This window comes from Echeneis naucrates, chromosome 19 (assembly GCF_900963305.1).
Source record: "Echeneis naucrates chromosome 19, fEcheNa1.1, whole genome shotgun sequence".
Taxonomy (NCBI): Eukaryota; Metazoa; Chordata; class Actinopteri; order Carangiformes; family Echeneidae; genus Echeneis; species Echeneis naucrates.
Window position 1 is genome coordinate 482263 of NC_042529.1, and position 20944 is coordinate 503206.

The 20944-nt window shown below is 45.9% G+C and overlaps 1 protein-coding gene across 1 annotated transcript in view; it reads right to left on the minus strand.

Annotated features, from left to right (window-relative positions):
- Positions 1–557: 557 nt before the first annotated feature.
- The window catches only part of LOC115059889 (glutamate receptor ionotropic, delta-1-like), a 251243-nt gene continuing 230856 nt past the window's right edge, over positions 558–20944 (minus strand). Inside the window, exons 11-17 of the mRNA XM_029527635.1 lie at positions 20797–20871; positions 20371–20698; positions 18214–18352; positions 12743–12938; positions 11079–11245; positions 6271–6511; positions 558–1049 (exon numbers count right to left, since the gene is read on the minus strand). Coding sequence (XP_029383495.1) covers positions 558–1049; positions 6271–6511; positions 11079–11245; positions 12743–12938; positions 18214–18352; positions 20371–20698; positions 20797–20871 — 1638 coding nt within the window. The remainder of the gene's footprint in view (positions 1050–6270; positions 6512–11078; positions 11246–12742; positions 12939–18213; positions 18353–20370; positions 20699–20796; positions 20872–20944) is intronic.

Consider the following 20944-nt stretch of genomic DNA (forward strand, 5'->3'; position numbering starts at 1 on the left):
TGCATAACAGTTGGTGTCCAACACTAGAATGTTCCTACAGCGGTGCATCATGGGTAGTCGCTTACATCGATGAGTTGTGGAGAGACATCGTTTAATTTCGGCACTTAGAAAACAATCACAATGAATTTCGCGTCATTGTTTCATATTGAACAAAATTTACAAAGCCATTCAAACAGTCATAACGTTTTCATCAATGTAGATATATATTTATATTTTTTTTATCTCATTTTGTTTGTTTTTTATAACTCAACTTCAAAAATTGAGAATATTCAAAATACACTTTAACCTCACTTCGTTCTCTTGGTATTTACAGATATGTACAAGAGAAAAATTACACCCGCCTCGCCCCAGCCTCCCCCCTTTTTTTTGTCTTTTTGTAACATGGGCTTTTCTGAACAGGTAGTGATACAAAATCTTTTTTCTTTGTACATTATGCTTTCCTTTTTTTTTTAATCTATAATAATTTTCTTCTAGAGACCCCTCCCCCCACCCCAGAGCTGGACCAAAGTCCAGGCACTGACCTTTAATGGATGCAGTCCACCCCCCCCTCCCCCAGACTATATGGATGTACTGTGAGTGGCCTCAATGGCTTCGGGTATGGGTCCTGCGGAGACTGCCTGGTAGGACATTGGCATGGGTGTCTTGCCAGGGCTCTGCCGGAAGAGCCCCCCGTTGGGGGCCCTGTGTTTGCACTGCATGGTGCCGCTGAGGCTGGTGCTGCTGAGTGGGTGGTGTGGGGGCAGCGTGGTGCTGCCAGGGCCCTGGGATGGGGGTAGCGTCCTGCCTAGGGTCCCCCCATGGTGAGGGTGGGGAAGAGGAGGTGGCGGTCCCCCCTCCCCGGGGAGGAAGGTGGTCACAGCGAGGCCCGAGGACGGGTAGTCCCGCACGGACTCCGGACCCGCCACCAGAGAGGCCTGGCTGGGCTGCATGCTGCCGATGTCCAGCGCAGAGATCTCGATAGAGGGGCCGGGGATCTGCTTGTGGGCCAAGTCCTCGTCCAAAAGACTGTTCATACGGTGCTGCACCTGTTCCAGATTCATCTCCTTGTCCTATAAGAGGAGGAGGGCAGGGGAGAGACAGGGGGAGGGGGGAGAGGAGGGACACAGAGGCTGAGATTGGCGATGGGCCGGTTTCTCAGACTGTTTCAGGTCTGCTGGTGCTCCATGCATTCTCTATCTCATTGTGTTTGGTGGCGGACTGCTGTCAGCTCGCCGGCTGACGGTCAGACTCGTTTGGTTTGAGCTCAGCGGGAAACTGAGGCCACAGAAACCAATTGGTATGTGCACCTTGAAATCAAACTTGGCCAGTGAGAATTAAAGGTTTGATGTCTGAAGGAAACAATCCTGGAGCCAAACTGAGTGGAGCTCTTTGTTGTGAATCGGTTTGCTGTCAGATTAATGTGAAATATCAGTGTCTCCTACAGCTCGTCATTAACAGACATTTGAGGTCTGTTTCAGTACACTGAGGAACTCTGACTGTGTGTGTGCAACAAATACACAGTGTCAGAGTTTTGGCTCCAGAACTGGCTCCACTTTAACTCAGGTCAATGATATTAGTCACACTAACTCCTCACAAGTGATACAACAAACACACACAGCACATTTAAACTGTTGATTAAAGCCACACACACCACATCACTGATGTTGGTTTTTATCAGCAGCACCAGGTTTCCCCAAATCCCCCCCCCCCCGACACACTTTCTACAGTCATAGTCCTTCAGATATGAAGCCTGTAATTTGAGCCTTGTTCTTTGTTCTCTGGACGATGAACTAATCAGCACCCGATTAAAAAAAAAAATGCCTTTTTCACATCAAAAGCCTTTAACTGGTGAAGCAGGATTTGGATTTTATTCTGAAGGAGCTGTAGGTCTACACACAGATTAGGTCTGAGCTCTGAGGCGTCGCCAAATCACCTGGAATTGAAAAGCTCAAAGATTATAACCTTAATTTTTTAATATTTCTAATTCTGAATATTTCATTATTTCAAAAACGCGTTGAACACGTTTTAAGTCTTAAGTTCAGGACCAGGAACTAGAACTTGAATTTTAATATTTCTATTTATATATTTGCCTCAAAATAGCTGCATGTAAAGATCAGTTCATGTTTCGGATGATGAAAGTCGACTCCTCCCTGAAGGACGCCAACACATCAGACATTAGAATGAAACCATTAAGTCTTTCTGTTGAGGTAGAGCGGCGGTGGAGAGAGAGAAAGAGCAGTGAGAGTATCCCTCTTCCCCTCTGTGGGGAAACGGAAACATCTGATGTGTTTATCTGAAGGCCTGAACGGCTCAGACTGATCCCTCTCAGACTCAGAGAGCTCATCTCAGAGCCAATTAAAACATCTCTGTGCAGGTTATTGTTTCAGCAAACTGGCACCTCATTAAAATATGTTTTCAGTGGCGTCAAACTGGCAGCGGGCCTAAAGTAAATAAATGCCTGGATTAGACCTCAGCCCGTCGTTAAAGACAGACTGGTGATGGAAGGAGGAAAACAACAGTCGCTATTAATTTGGAAAACAAACAGCTCCTTCGATGAGGCCTCCGTTGGGCGGCCGTAAATCATGACAGCGCTTCCTGTTATTTAAAACAGGAAGTCCTACACTGACCACATCGCTGTGGACTGTTGATGATGATGAAGATGTTGACTATGGCGGTTTTCTAACATGCTGATGAATAATGTGGTTGTTATATGATGTCATGTCAGTGAAGAGCTTCTGTGCATATTTATATTTTTCTCTTATCGTGAATATTTTAATTCTTAATTTGGAAAACCTGCTAGTTCATTAACAAGATTCTGGTTCAAAAATGTAAATCCCCTTTCCACTAAAATGAGGAGGTATTTTTAAAATGTCATTAAACTTAAAAAAAAACAGCTTTTTGGGCAGAACTGATTGAGACCGTAGTGTCTCTGTGAGACACTTTAATGGTCCTGCTGTCGTTCTGCTTTAACATGTTACAGCAGGAGAAGGAGCCAAATGAGTGCGCTCAATGTCTGAATGCTGATTGGAGCCTTTTCTGCTGCCAACCGAAGTCTGATGTCAGCTGAGTTTATCCCTCCTGATATTTTAGGCGTTATGCTAATGTAGCGTGACCTCCATGCTAACTAGAGACAGAAACTGAGAGGTTTGGGATGTTTGATCCCTGATTGGATCTTTATCGGTCTAGCGTGTGCTCTGATTGGTCATGGCTCTGTCATGTGACCTTCTTCTGGCTAAATCTGTGCTCCTTGCTGGAAGTGTTTCCTGTTCATTGTTGGGCTGCAGAGCAGATGACCTACTTCATGGTGGTTTTATCACTTTGGAACATGGAAGCGTGAACGCGGCCCGAGGCCTCTTTCTTTAGTTCTGCTGCTTTCTGGTCATAAACCAGAATAAGTGGCGTAATTAAAGGTCAGATCTGTTGATGCTGAACGAGAGTTAACAATGTGGTTCTCTCTGTTGTTGTCGTTTGTAATGGCTAAATATTCAAGATAAATAAAAAAAAAAATCAGATAAGAAATTGAAGGTTTGAAGGCAGCACATCTGAATTCTCCTCACGTCACTAATTCAGTTTCCAGGTGATCGAACACTTCCTGAAACTAATTTAACATTTATCTCAGTGACACTTCAAAGAGAATTTTACAGTGAAGTCTGGCTTTGGCATCTGATTTCATTCAAATAAAAAAGAATTTCTGCTTGAGATGAGAAATATCTGTAGCTGGAGTTGGTTTTGATCACATCTCTAAAATAGTTCAGCCTCAGAGGACTGACACTTTGTCAGAAGGGTCCTGGTGTTAGTGCTGAAGTTCTGGATCCAGCAGGTCCTCATGAAGGACCTTTGATCTACAGTCTCTGTGCATTAAAAGGCACTGAGCTGGTTTGCACTGTTTCTAATGACCCAGGCCACAGTGTTACCTCTGAACAGGTACAGCTGAGGTCAAAGGTCAGCCCTTATCAAATGTGTTCAACAGGAAGGCACGAGAAGAACCGAGAGAGTTCTTAACGACGGTATAACGTCCAATATGACGTCGCCTGTAAAGTCAAACAGCTGCTATTAACCTGAAACCGTCTGAGTCGGGATCACGAACTGAAGTCTTTGTTTCTGATAACGATCTTTTATCTTAACTTCAACAACAAAATGTTGGATTTAACTCATTAAGAAAAACTTACCTGATTACACGTTTTAATTTAAAGGGACAAAAGTGAAAGCATTTAGGTGTTGATCTTTGCCATGTGATGATATTTAGTGTGTGGCGGGGATGGTAGGAAAGTGATCAGATGACGTCAGGTGGGTTAGTAGCTGGGATGTTTAGTGTGCGTCACCACTCACAGTCTTTAACATACAGAACATGTTTTTATATCTACGGACAAATCAGAGATTTATTTCCAGACAAGCAGCCTGAGGAAAGCTTTTGTTGTAAATTTCGAAATGAATCAGACAGACAGAAGGATCTTAGCGAAGGCACAGATGTTTTCTTTGTCTTTATTTTTGATAGTTGTATAGGAGGTCTATTCTGACCTGTGTCAATAGCTTCTGCTTCATCCCAGCCTCTCTCTCTGTCTGTCCAAATGTCCCTCCTCCCCTCCGATGAAGCAGTTGTAATGTCATTATATGTCAATGGACCAGAAACCCTTGCCAGTCTGTAATCCTTAGTAACCTGCAGATCATAGACAGTCAAGTGTCAATAAAAACTGAGAGGATAGATGGAGAGAAGGAGAGGAGATAGAGAACACCGGCGTCCACATTGACATATAATCTGCAATAAGACGTGAAACAGAGATAGAAGCAGGATTATGGGCCGGACGGGACTCTGAGACAAACCTCATTCCTAAAGAAGGCGACACACCCAACGTGTACCGTCTGCTCACACTTTAGTTTATGGATCCACGTCAGTCCGTCCCCTGTCCTGTGACTAAGGCCTGCGTCCTGCTCAAGATCGCACAGTGTGTGTGTCTGTTGTATTGGCACAGCAGGTGGTGGTGTTGTTTTAGGAGGCAGGTCTAATGAGCTTTAATCAAGCTGGTGTTGCGTGTCAGTCCCAGTAATCTAGAACTCACTATGAAGAGGTCAAAGGTCACACAGACATTTCTGGAATAAGCTCTCTGACCCTTTTTAATGTTTTTTACACGCTACTTTTCTAAAAGGTTTTGAAGTCCGGCCATCTTTGTTTTATGAAACCAGAGTGAAGGTGGATCTGACCTGCCCTGTACTCTCTTCTGATTGGTTGGTCCAGGCTGTCCATCACACAGGGAGAAGGGACATTTTCCCATAGACTGTTTTTCTGGTTTAATTTAGTGTGGAACTGAGACACACCCTGAACTCAGTTTCACCAGAGAGCGTTGTTGTGTTTCCTCCTTAATAATAATAATCAATAACAATAATCAGTTACAGGATGTGAAAGCTTCACTTCAGTGTAGATGTGTTGTCGTTGTCAGTGCTCATTAAAATCAGAGCGGATGTTTAATCAGCTGTTTGGCCTCCTGACTTCAGACCTGTGAAGTCTGATCTGAGGTCAGTTTGTGTGTTTCTCTGATTGGATGTTAACTGAGCTGGTGTTGGTTTGTCTGGTTAAAACTGCTGGCTTCTCTTGGAGACAATAATGACTCTTTTTGTCTCTTCATGTCTCTTAAAGATTTCATACTGAAATGGAAAATATCCACGTGTTAAGAGAAGTGTGTCTGTCATCCCCCAACCCCCCCAACCCCCCACTGCCTGCTAATTATAATCTCTGCAGAACCCCTGGGTGCGCGAAATTACCAAAGCCTCACTGTAGAAAATGAGTTTATCACAATAATTCAATAGCGAGCACTTGAATGATTACAGAGCCGACACTGTGGGAATTAATCATTAGAGTCTGAGGGGGCGCTCAGCGGTTGTAGTGGCAGAGCTGGAAACATGCAGGACATGTCAATAGTCAGAAAGTGTGCGTCTGTTTTGTGTTAGTACAGGTGATGGGGTGGGGGTGGAGTTGCTGTGTGTGCCGTACAGAAACAGATGAACTCTGTCAGTTCAGGGTGGAGGCGATGGGCAAAAAAAAAATGGAGGGGGGGTAATAATAAGAGACCAAATTTGATTTCAATCAGTGTCTGATGTGGCACAGAGCACGTCTACCTACTCTGTCCTACTCTGTCCCCCCATGTCCAGCTCTAACTGTCCTACACCTCCCTCCTACAGCTGGGTGTACTGGAGCTCCACTAAGTCAGGGCTCGCGTCTGTGGCTGGATCCTTAAAGTAGAGTGTGGCAGTGTCCTCCCCCCACTGGCCCGTCCTCCGGGCCCTGTGCTCGGTCACCTCTTTGGGCTGCTCCTGGCGGCAGCGGTTGCTGCTCCACCAAGCCTCCAGCCCGGCCACCAGGCAGGCCAGCAGCAGGCCGGCAGCCAGGATGCAGAAGACGCCGGCGAAGCTGTGCAGCTTGAGGGAGCGGCTGTCGGGGTGGGTGCCGGCGTGGCTGTTGAGGTCGCAGCGGCCGGTGCGGGGCCACCACTTCTGCTTCATGATATCCAGGTCGCCTTTCTCCTGCAGCTCCAGGATCCTGATGGGGAGGGGGGACAGGAGAAAGGTGAGTCACAGAGAGACAGGTAACTCCTCCTACTGAGCTGAAGGCTGCACCAGGAAGTGAAGTCCCTCGGGGCCATGGGGCCCATCGGGGCTACAGCTTTCAACAAGAGAAGGAATGTTTCAAAAAAGTTTGAACAAATCCTGTTTTTATCACTCACAATATTTTACTGTTACAGGTGCAGATTCAGTTGGACTTTTTATTTTATTGTCACTTTAAAAAACCCTAAAATGATGATGGAAGCCAACGGAACCACACACATCAGCCCAACTGTAATGAAGCTGCCCGTCTGGTGGGCGGAGCCTCGTTCCCAGTCCAACAGAATCACCTTACAACTCCTCCGTGGTGGACTGAAAACAGGAAGTGAATTCTGATTGTGCCAGAGCAGCTGCTGGTGCATGTGACGGCGGCTGGTATTCAAATCTCCCTGTTAATTAACATGCCTGGACCGCATCATCACAGCGAGCTCTCCACCATCATAACGAAGCGTCTGACAGGGGCTCAGTCACAGACAGACAACCAATGAGCTCACTTTGACCGCATCAGGAACGTGAAACAGGAAACAGCGTCACTTCCTCTGACTCCTGCTCTATTTCCTGCCAACTTGAGTTAATGAACCAAACTGAAGTACAATTTACTTTTAGCCCAATTTGCTTTATTTAATCTGCTCAACTCAGCATGAACATGTTGAAGGTCACCCCCCCAAACCCCCGGGGACAAAACTGTTTTACAGAACAATCAGCAGCAGAGGCAACAGAGTCGGTGACGGTTATTAACGGCAGGATTATCAAGTGGAAGCTGACGATGAGGTCGTCCAGCGGCGGAGCGGCGTGGGATTAAAATGTGGAGATAATGAATGTGGAGCTCAACAATAGATCTGCCCTCCATTTAACACCTCAGCACAGTTTCTTCACCGTTGCTTGGCGGGAAAATGTCGGCTGGTGGACGTCCCCGGGCCGAGGCTGCGTTAATAACTGCTGCTTTGTCTCCATTCACCGCCACAGAATCAGAGTTAACACAGAGCTAGCTAAGGAGGACAGGGGGGCCCCCAGAGAGGCTGCTTAGAGGGGGAGGGAGGGGCTCAAACATTTGGATCAAATATGGTTCACTTTTCGTTTGCTGTCTGTCCACCTTTAGTTTCTGATCTGTCCTGCTGGTGGGGGGCGTTAGTTCAAAGCTGCAGAAGAACCGTCCTAACTCAACTGTTAACTGTCCACGTCTCATCCCCCTCAGCTGATCCGTGTGATCTGGTTGGACAAATGGGATTCTCCCGACAAGAGAGTGGGGGGCATGAGGATTACGGGGGGAGCCGATGTTGGTAATGCCGCTGGCGCCGGCTCAAAGAACACCATCACTGGTTCCGCCTCCTTGGAGTCAGATGGCAGCTCAGGAGGGGAGGAGCTGGGATGGTGAGTGGTGGACATCAAACCTGGTCTCTGGACTCCAGCTGTGAGCTGCTGATCCTCAGGACTCCAAGTCCTGGGGGGGGGCAGGGCCAAATTAAAGTCTTTAAAGTGGTGGAAGGTAAAGTTCATTTCCTGGTTTGACTTCACATCTTGAAATAAATGTGACAGCTATATATAAACTGAATATTCTGTTTCTGCTATCAGAGTTCATGAAAAAAAATAAAACATGAATCTGCAGCTGAGACGAGAGAAGCTTCTTTGTTCCATTAAAGTCAAACTCATGTTTTCATCAGTGAACTTTCAGCTTATTTTCTCCAAATCAAACTCTTCAGTCTCCATGTTCCTCTTTAACTTTGTCAAATCATGCACTTCCTGTCTGCTCTCTGAGAGCCGATCAATACGAGACGGATGAGAAAGTTCTGATGTGACTCCTCACGCTGTTAATTCATGATGTAATAATGTGGAGATTTACTAAATGATCTGGGCTTGTTTAACCCTCACTGGGATCAATTTGTGTTTGGGAAACGGAGAGCAGCCGAGATTTCACTGTGCGGCTTGCCGATTTCATCTTCACCTCAGACTCAAGGAGATAATTGAATTTCCGCAAAAAATTTACAGCCTCTGTGAAGACATCTGCTTCACAAAATCACATCAGTAATTAGCAGCCGTCCCTCTGTTTACACATCACACCGTGAATAATCTCATTTACCTCACAACGGCACCGCTAAACACCAGCTCCTTTCATCGCAGCTTAATTGACTTCAGCGTCAAGCGCTGTTGTTGATTTAATGCAGAGTAAAAGCTGCGGACACACACCAACACACACCTGTACAACAACAACAAACATCTGTACCAGACACACCTGTAGAACACTAACACACCTGTACAACAACAACAAACATCTGTACCAGACACACCTGTAGAACACTAACACACCTGTACAACAACAACAAACATCTGTACCAGACACACCTGTAGAACACTAACACACACCTGTACAACAACAACAAACATCTGTACCAGACACACCTGTAGAACACTAACACACCTGTACAACAACAACAAACATCTGTACCAGACACACCTGTAGAACACTAACACACACCTGTACAACAACAACAAACATCTGTACCAGACACACCTGTAGAACAATAACACACACCTGTACAACAACAACAAACATCTGTACCAGACACACCTGTAGAACAATAACACACACCTGTACAACAACAACAAACATCTGTAGAACACTAACACAAACCTGTACAACACTAACACACACCTGTAGAACACTAACACACCTGTACAACACCAACATACACCTGTAGAACACTAACACACCTGTACAACACCAACACACACCTGTAGAACACTAACACAAACCTATATAACACTAACACACACCTGTACAACAACAACAAACATCTGTACCAGACACACCTGTAGAACACTAACACAAACCTGTACAACACTAACACACACCTGTAGAACACTAACACACCTGTACAACACCAACACACACCTGTAGAACACTAACACACCTGTACAACACCAACACACAGCTGTAGAACACTAACACACACCTGTACAACACTAACACACACCTGAACAACACTAACACACACCTGAACAACACGAACACAGACCTGTACAACACTAACACACACCTGAACAACACACACCTGTAGAACACTAACACACACCTGAACAACACGAACACACACCTGTAGAACACTAACACACTAACACACACCTGAACAACACTAACACAAACCTGTAGAACACAAACACACTAACACACACCTGAACAACACTAACACACACCTGTAGAACACTAACACACTAACACACACCTGAACAACACTAACACAAACCTGTAGAACACTAACACACACCTGAACAACACTAACACACACCTGTAGAACACGAACACACACCTGAACAACACTAACACAAACCTGTAGAACACAAACACACTAACACACACCTGAACAACACTAACACAAACCTGTAGAACACGAACACACTAACACACACCTGAACAACACTAACACAAACCTGTAGAACACAAACACACTAACACACACCTGAACAACACTAACACACACCTGTAGAACACTAACACACTAACACACACCTGAACAACACTAACACACACCTGAACAACACTAACACACACCTGTAGAACACGAACACACTAACACACACCTGAACAACACTAACACACACCTGAACAACACTAACACACACCTGTAGAACACGAACACACTAACACACACCTGTAGAACACAAACACACTAACACACACCTGAACAACACACACCTGTAGAACACTAACACAAACCTGTAGAACACGAACACACACCTGAACAACACTAACACACACCTGAATAACACTAACACACACCTGAACAACACTAACACACACCTGTACAACACACACCTGTACAACACTAACACACACCTGAACAACACTAACACAAACCTGTAGAACACTAACACACTAACACACACCTGAACAACACACACCTGTAGAACACTAACACAAACCTATAGAACACGAACACACACCTGAACAACACTAACACACACCTGAACAACACTAACACACACCTGTACAACACACACCTGTACAACACTAACACACACCTGAACAACACTAACACACACCTGTAGAACACTAACACACACTTGAACAACACACACCTGTAGAACACTAATAGACACCTGTAGAACACTAACACACACCTGAACAACACTAACACAAACCTGTAGAACACGAACACACTAACACACACCTGAACAACACTAACACACACCTGTAGAACACGAACACACTAACACACACCTGAACAACACTAACACACACCTGAACAACACTAACACACACCTGAACAACACTAACACAAACCTGTAGAACACGAACACACTAACACACACCTGAACAACACTAACACACACCTGTAGAACACGAACACACTAACACACACCTGAACAGGACTGGGTTTTGGAGCTCAATAAATCAGGACTTAGATTTAGTTACAGTCGGGTAGAATAAGCTTTAAGGCCCTCAGAGAAGATACGCCTGAACCTCCATGTTGAACAGCACCACCAGAAATCAGTCAGGAGTCACTTACTTCTGGGAGAACAGGTCCCTGTAGGGGCTGCCGTGCTGCATGGCGATGCCGTAGCCTTTGCTGCTCATGCTGTTCCCCGACACGGTGATGGTGCACTCATCGTCCGTCAGCGCCGCGTACTCCAGCACCGCCATGTCCCACAGGAAGGCGTAGGGACTCTTCTTCGCCTACAGACGGTGACAGAGGAAAAAGGAAGCACACATATGATGACGCCGTTACAGAGTGGAAACAGTTTGTTGACGTTTCTATGGAAACTGCACCAACCAATCAACTCCGTTTAATTATCTGCAGATCAGAAGTTTACAGACAAAACTTCAGAAGCATAAAAAAAGCGCTAACGATGGAAGAGGAGGGGGAGGGCGAAGGGGAGGAAGAGGAAGAAGAGGGAGAAGGAAGGGGAGGAAGAGGGAGAAGGAAGACGGGGAGGAAGAGGAGGAGGAAGGGGAGGGAGGAAGAGGGGAGGAAGACGGGGAGGAAGGAAGAGGAGACGAGGGGAGGAAGGGGAGGGAGGAAGAGGAAGAGGAGGAGGAAGGGGAGGAAGAGGGGAGGAAGGGGAGGAAGAGGAAGAGGAAGAGGAAGGGACATTACTTTGCCAAAGCAGCAGGTGGAGAGTAACTGGATGAGGATGAGTATTTTTGCTGTGTCAGCAGAGCTGCTGCAGCATCATCTGCCTACACTGTCACTGCTAACTGTGTGTGTCTGTGTGTGTGAGATAACAATTTTACAGTTACAGTCTAATTATCAGGTTATTTCTCATTGATGCTTTGTTGTGTGTTGCTGCTGTCGTAGCCTATTTGTGTTTGTGTCTCATCATCTGTCTGTGTGTGTGTTTCTTCAGGTAGCACTGGGAGACAAAGCTGTATGTTTGCACAACTCAAAGCTAAACTATGTGACACCCTGCTGAGTCTCAGTGAGCACAACAATGTTCACCAGGAAGGAGCTTCAGAGGAATCAAAGGAGATGGAAGGAACAAAACGGGGGGGGGGGGGGGGGGATTCCTGGTGTAGTTGTGTTGTTGACTCAGCTTTGTGTACATCGGGGCACTTTGTGCTACACTGATCCAGCTTTATTCTGGCGGCTCAGTGATTATTTACACACTTCCTGTCTGTGGAGCAAACTCAGGTTACACCTGGGGGAGGAGCTAAGCTGGAGCAGTGTTCCCCCCCAATGAGACCGCCCTCCCAGTGCATTCTGGGTAAACTTGGATCCTACTGCAAAGCCTGTGGAAGGACCGGAGGGACACTGAGCAGCTCTGCGGAAAAACACTCGACCACAGCAATAAAAGGGATTAAAGTGTGTGTGTGAGACGCTTTGGGGTGACTGTGGGGGGAAACGTCAAACATTCTGGGGGCTGTTTATCATGCAAATGGCTGAATAATGAATGCTCTCTGAGCCGATTTGTCTCCGATGCTAATTTGTCATCAGCTTTTTTGGAAAGATCTATGAGCATCATGTACAGCACAACACAACTACTACACACACACACACACACACAGCTACACTACCTCACTAATTGGTATATTGTGGAGCGCCGTTGCAGGAGTGTCTTCTTGTGTTTACCTACTGTGAATAAACTGTGTGTGTGTGCCCAAAGAACTGATGGTAACACAACTCATCTCCTGGTTACATGTTTCATCTACAGCTTGTGACACACACTGTGGTACCTTGCGTATGCCCTCAGACGGGCTGGACACGGAGTAGTCCATGCCGTTGTTCTTGCTGATGGTCCTCCACAGCTCGGCATAGGTGCTGTCCTGCTCCAGGGGGTTGGTGCCTTTGTTCCTGAAGTAGTCGAACACAGCAGAGTCCCTCACCGTGCCGTAGTCCACGTCGATCTGCCTCGCCAAGTCCTGGAAAGACCTGGAGGAGGGGACACAGGGACACGATGAGGACACGTCAGGACTCTCCTCAGGTGGAGAGGTCCGGACCTGGATGACCAAAGTTGAACTGGGTTCTGTTGCCGTGGTAACAGAAAAGCAGCATCCCCGTCACATGATGACTTTTGTGTTGGCCGTGAGGATGCTCATGTGTGAGTGTGAGATAGGATGCTGATTGAATCGTTAATAATGGAGCTTTAATTACATAATGACTGCGCCGGTGGAGACGGAGTCTAATTGGATTTGGTAACGAGCAGATGTACGAAGCCAGAAGTGGTCTCTGTCTCTGGGGGACGACTGAGCAGTTGGCCATCATCGTTCTGTGACGGAGTTTCCTCCAGTCCACTTTTTTATTTACCGACCTCACAGCTTTTGGCTGCTGTTTGCTTTACTTCTAATTCACTTTGAAAGGTGCTATATAAATATTATTATTTCATAAACATGTCACCTTTATTCTGAAGAGTTATTCACACGGTCCGAGTTGTTTCCTGTGGTGATAACGACTCACTTTCCTTCTTTTAAATCTTCGGATGTCGCTGCTTTATGGTACAAATATTTATTCTCCCAGAAACTTTTGCCAATGTATTCATTTAATACTATAAAACGTGTTGCTCTTGAAATTTAAAGTGCCTCCTGAATGTGAACCATTCAAATGAATAAAATCCATTTTGAGCTGAAGCAGCGTATTCCAGATAAATTATCTGGTTTATTATTATTATTATCGTTACTATTATTTAGTCTCAGGTCTGTGAGTCTGCTCCGCTCCCACGATCCTCTGTAAAGACATGATGAAGAGAGGAGGCTGCTGGATGTGACGCACACTTTCCCCAAAAGGTTGAACTCCCTGTTTAAATACAGTTATATCAAAGTTTAATGCAGATTTCATGATGGCTTTTTAAATGTGAGCATCTCTGCATGCAGATGAATGAATTCAGTTGTTTATGTTTATATATCTGACGGTAAAGAGTGTTAATCTGAGCCATTAGCTGTGAGTTACTGAGCGTTAAAAGGAAAATATCGGGAGCCAGTTAATTAGTTTCGGCTGCTGGTGTTTTTATTAAAGTACATAAACGAAGATCAGAACGTTTTCCTTATATTTTCAAATTCTGAGTTTATGGATGAGATTCAGGAATCTGTGGACACGTTACCGATCAGCCACCAACGATCAGGTCTTTGACAATGCCGAGCTGCTGGGACGTGTTCTATAAATCCTGATTTTGTTTAAAGCTCCATTTGAGCCTTTAAATGCTAAACTTGTTCTGATCATCAAACCCAGCATCAAGGTGACATCATAACGTTCAGCAGATGTGTTTTCTGTGGTGAGATAATTAAACTCATCCAGACTTTGTCCCCTTTGGTTTTGTATTTATGAGCTCCAAAGAACAACAGGTCCGTTCAGACGTGATCCATCATTTTGTTAACAGTTTTCTCGACCTCCTTCAGCCTGATGCTCTGCTGTAACGGCTCCAATCAAGAAACGTTCAGGCCTCACTTCCTGGATGTTGGAGTACAGGCGGTGGAGATGGGTGTCACTCAAAGGAAATGATTTCCTGCCGTCTGAGGGGGCTTTAAAGAAGTCTGCATCACATGCAAATCTGCACTTCAACATTCATCCAGCATCTATAAAAGCAAAGTCTCGCACTTAGCATTTACTCGCCTCGCTCTTCAACAAATCGCCCTTCAAAGAGTGACGCTCTGGGGATTTACTGATGAAACGTCAGGCTGGATTTAGATTTTTTGATTTTTACAGCAGAGAAGATGGACGAAGTTTTTACCTTCAGATGGAAGAGAGATTCTTCTTTATTCAGCCGTCTGATAGACAGCAGATTTCATCCTCCCTGGCTCTCTTTATTTTGTCCTATGAGCACAGTTGCCATCTTTGTGGTGTACTGTTACTATGGTAACATGAAAAACTTGAGAGCAGCAGTCACATTGTGTTGTTGGTCAAATTTTGATTCTCTAATCCTCTCTGAGCAGGAAACAGATCACCTGTGAGACCTGGACCAGGTCTTTGAACACAACACAGACAGGAGGGACAATGGCTGAATCAGAAGATACAAAGAGGATTCAAACCTTCATGTTCTGCCTTTTTGTGTTTGTGCAGGAAATATCAGAGCGCTACATTTGATCTGCTGCCTGCAGCAAACATCGCCATGCTGTGACATCACCACACAACTCTGAGGAACAGACGAGAAGCTGGTCTGTCAGAGCAGCAGCCGCTCGCAAAACCAAAACAGGACCGAGGCCAAACATCTTCCTGACCTCAGACCAGCTGGTCCACGGGACTCCCACTGAACAATGAGTCCAGGTCCATGATGAGGAAACAAGCTGACATCTGCAGTTTTGTTGATACATTACTGAGACTGATCCATCTCAAACGTGGCCTTCTGGTCTGACAGATTTCAGGTTCAGGTCATTAACTACAGCTGAGATTATCTTGAACCCTGAAGATTATTTTACAATGAAGATGGATGAGCTTTAATGGAGAGCTGCTGAGATGGTCTGATCAGGATCAGGATCAGGGCTCAGTCAGTTTAACAGCTGAGGTGTTTTATGGACGACATCAGAGATGCAGCTGTTTGTTCTTAATGTGAACTCTTCACACTTTAAAGGAAAATCAGTGTGAATCATAAAAAACTGAATCTGTCCATCGACCCGGCAGAAGCTAAATTATTCACATTTCCAGAAGCTTCCGTCACAAACTTTTCTTATTTTCTGGGCAGTTACTTTATCAAATTACAGCTTTTTACCGTCCGGAACTGAAATGGGTTTCTGTCCATAAAGTTAAAATCTAAAAGTTAAAGTCTGTTTACTCTGACACCAGACCACCAGGGACCTCCCTAACCGCCACAGACCAGGACCAAGCAGCACCAGCACTAACACACAAACACACACACTTCGAAATCCACATTCGTGTGTTGGAGGATCCGGTCGGACGTCTGCTGCCGGCAGGAAGTGAAGGGAAAGTGAAGGGAAACAAACAAGCGTCGACCTCCCACAGATAAACAACCCGTTTGTTAACCATCAACAAGCTGAACTGTTGGCAGCCATCAGCGGCGCTCCAGATGAGACCGTGAAAGCTAAAGATGTTAGCGCCTCGTATCTTTGACTCGGAGCCACCGACTGTGACACTGAACCGATTCCTCTGTAAATAAAAACAGCTCTGACCTGAGACCGAGTGGAGAAATAACTTAAAGCTCATTTTCCATCCAGAGAAGGTCAGAAAAGCTTCACGGCTCCTCCAGGTCTCCTGATCTGAGCTCTTCTGCTCACACTAACACACACACTAAACACTAATCTGGAAACCGTCTCTGCTTTTTCTGCTCTGAAAAGATGAAAACCAATAAAGTGTGTCTGTGACTTCCAGCTTGACTCTCAGCTGAATTCATGAGGTCTAATTCTTCTTTTTTATTTGATGTGTTTTTCTGGAGGATCATTGCTTCTCTCTTTCTTTCTGTCATTTATTTCTCTGTATTTTGATGAATCCTGTTTCCCTCCAGTGTTTTTGTACGTCTTATTTCTAAGTTAAAATCTCCCGTCACATCTGTTTCATCGTGTTATTTTATCGTCTCAGTGGCTCATCTGTTTGTCCTGATTCGACAGTTTGGAACCAGATTATAGATTTAATGGAGGGAAAAAGAGGGAACATCACTGACTTCAGAGATTTATCTGTTTCAGTCACATTTTTACTTTTGTGCCAGTCAGCTGCTGTTTAACCTTCAAGTCAGGAAAAGATAAATTCATGTTCTGACTTCACATTAAGCCACGTTTACTTAATAAAACCTTCATTCATTCTACTGAGCAGATCGAGTTATGAAGCGCCACGTGATCCAAATGACCTTTGACCTTTTGAACATGTTTAAGCTTCCTCCCTCACAGACCTCTGCTGTTTTCATTTACAGAGAAATATTCAAGCCCAGAGCTGTTTCATCTGAGCCGCCGACCCACAATTCACCACCAGACCGGCGCCAGCCGTTCAGTCAGAGAAGATCTGATCCATCGATCAATAACCAGCCACATGTGAGAGAATCCTGAAGCAGCAGGAAGCCACAATGTTGAGTCTCCTTCACTTCCAAAACCATTTCATCTTGTTTTTAGCCAGCATCATGAAGAAAAGCAGGAAATTAACCAGCTCTTAATTGTTTCAATAAACAAACTAAAGCCACTGAAAACGAAAATGACGTCTGTGTTGGAATAAATTGATTTTGTGCTGAAATTTTAAGTACATCAGCTGGTCATGTTTCGGTGATTGTGACCTTTTTAACTGTAAACATTTTAATACAAAGTCAGCAGACAACAAAGTGCTGTTTGCTGGAAAAAGATAACAAACCCCTGATGATCCAATCACAGCTTCCAGCAACGTGTGAATGAGTTTTTAAAAGAAACAGCCGTGCCACCTGATCGGCCTCCGGATCAATAAGGCCCATCAGGATCAATAAGGCCCATCGGGACCAATAAGGCCCATCAGGATCAGGATCAATAAGGCCCATCGGGATCAATAAGGCCCATCAGGATCAGGATCAATAAGGCCCATCGGGATCAATAAGGCCCATCAGGATCAATAAGGCCCATCGGGATCAATAAGGCCCATCGGGATCAATAAGGCCCATCAGGATCAATAAGGCCCATCAGGATCAGTAAGGCCCATCAGGATCAATAAGGCCCATCGGGATCAGTAAGGCCCATCGGGATCAATAAGGCCCATCGGGATCAATAAGGCCCATCAGGATCAGGATCAATAAGGCCCATCGGGATCAATAAGGCCCATCGGGATCAATAAGGCCCATCAGGATCAGGATCAATAAGGCCCATCAGGACCAATAAGGCCCATCAGGATCAATAAGGCCCATCAGGATCAGGATCAATAAGGCCCATCAGGATCAATAAGGCCCATCGGGATCAGGATCAATAAGGCCCATCAGGATCAATAAGGCCCATCAGGACCAATAAGGCCCATCAGGATCAATAAGGCCCATCAGGATCAATAAGGCCCATCAGGACCAATAAGGCCCATCAGGATCAATAAGGCCCATCAGGATCAATAAGTTCCATCAGGATCACAGAAGCTCAGTGAAACTCTGACCTGCTCATCATCAACACTGAATCTCCGGCTAATTATTCACTGACTGAACGTCCCATTTTAGTGTTTCTGATAATTCTATTATTTATTCTTTAATCTGAGTTTTTCACGTTACTGCGACCTTCATTTATTTATTTTCTTTGTAAATATCAGATTCAGACGCTGTGTGTGTCCTCACCAGATAGTGTGGTCCATACGTGACACGGTGAGGTAAGCTGCCAGGTTAGCTGTGTACGATGAACACACGATGAGCGTGAAGAGCCACCAGCTGCCCATCACGATCCTCAGAGCCACCGAACCCACCAGGCCATCCCCACCTGCACACAGACACACACAGACACAGACAGACAGATAGACACAGACACACACAGACACAGACACACAGACACACACAGACGCACACAGACAGACACAGACGCACACAGACAGATAGACACAGACACACAGACAGACACACACAGACACACACAGACAGATAGACACAGACACACACAGACAGACACAGACACAGACACACACAGACAGACACAGACACACACACACACAGACACACACAGACGCACACAGACAGACACACACAGACACACACAGACAGACACACACAGACGCACACAGACAGACACACACAGACGCACACAGACAGACAGACAGACACACACAGACAGACAGACAGACACACACAGACGCACACAGACAGATAGACACAGACACACAGACAGACACACACAGACGCACACAGACAGACACAGACAGACGCACACAGACAGACACAGACGCACACAGACAGACACACACAGACACAGACGCACACAGACAGACACACACAGACACAGACGCACACAGACAGACAGACAGACAGACACACACAGACAGACACACACAGACACACACAGACAGACAGACACACACAGACACACACAGACGCACACAGACACACACAGACACACACACACACAGACACACACAGACAGACAGATAGACACAGACAGACACAGACACACACAGACAGACGCACACAGGCAGACAGACAGACACAGACACACACAGACACACACAGACAGACAGATAGACACAGACAGACACAGACACACACACACAGACGCACACAGACAGACAGACAGACACAGACAGACACAGACACACACACACAGACGCACACAGACAGACAGACAGACACAGACAGACAGACAGACACACACAGACACAGACGCACACAGACAGACAGACAGACAGACACACACAGACAGACACACACAGACACACACAGACAGACACAGACACACACAGACACACACAGAGATGATTCGGGTCATTGCTCCACACCTTTCAACACAGTGCTTTAGAACAGTGTTCAGTCCATTTTCAGGGCTGGACTGGAGTCCACAGTTTTAAATGACGCCGGCCTGAGCGGGGTCGTGCTGAAGGGATCAGACCCGACAACCAGCAGTCAGCAGCCGCGCCGACTGACCAAACTGCAGGCGAGAGCGCCGCTTCATCACAGCAAACTGAGACTGCACAGCTGCATCTAATCACAGCCTGTTAGGCCTAAAAGCTCCAGCAGGCAGCCTGCCAGACCATAATAGATGCAGCTGGTAGTCTGCTGGGAAACTGTGTGTCTGTGGGTGGACATCTTAAGGTGTGAGTCCGGGGATCAGAGTTTTGGACCTTCTGGATTGTGTAAAAATATATTTAGAGGAAAAACAAAATAAAGACAAAGTTTTCAGGACATTAATTTACATCCAGGGTGAGAAAAAATACTGAAGACAGTTAGGACTTGATTTTACTGTAGAATTAGATTCAGGGGAACACTGGAGCCTTCAGACTGTGTGTGTCTGTGTGTGTTGACCATCTCTTACGTAAAGAAGCATTTTATGACTGAACAGTGCTGATGTGTAGTTTCATTCTTGAACTATAACAACAATATTCTCTCTCTGACGTTTCCTGCAGCTCTGTGATCGGTAATTTAACGTCCTGTTCATTTCAGACACTACAAATCCAGCTGTGATTATTTTCGCCCCTCTTCTGTTGTTGTCTAATCTGCACAGCAGCTCTGAAAGAAAACTCCCTGACATCAAACTGAAATCTTCCTTTTGTTCTGATCCTGACTGATTTCAGACAAACATCATCCGGTTTCACTTAAAGGTGAAATCAGAGACTCCTGCTGGAGGAAAGCAGCTGCAGAGTCATCAGAGAAGCAGACAGATGGACAACAGTAAAGATGTTGAGTTTTCTCTGTCTAGCTCCTGCTGTTGAATACATGAACTTATGGCTCTAAAAGTTTCAGGTCAAACGATCTGAATCGAAGAGTTTTCTGTGTCAGCGTCTTCTCACTCACCTTGCTGGACAAATGCTCCATAAACAATCCAGATGGCGCTGTGCAGGCTGCCCGGCGGCTGTCCAGGCGGTGGGCTCTGATTGGAGGACGTCCGCAGCGCCTGCAGTCTGTTGAGCAGGAAGATGAGCACTCCGACCACGGGGATCACCGCAGCGATGCAGGCCCACACGGCGAGGTCAAAGGGCGCGAACAGGGAGAAGATGTTGATCTTTTCTTCGGGCTTCCGCAGCAGGATGCCGACACTGTAGTCAAGGTAACGTTTGCTGAAGTCCACCACGTTCTCCCTCTCGGGGGTGATGGTGATGGCCGACACCGCCAGGTCGGCTCGCTGGAGGAGGCAGGGAGGGAAGCAAACAAAATGGAGGGAGACAAAGTCAGTTTTTGGAACACACTCTGCTGCTCAGCTTTCAGACCTGAAGCTTTCACCTTGTTGATGAGGTCACCGATCATCCCGTTCCACGAGCCGTTCGGAAGCTGAGATCCATATTTACTGTCGCTCACCTGAGAGGAACATCAGCTTCGTTTACTTTAGAACAAACCGAAGAAGTCAGCCGATGACGCTCGGATCGTCCTC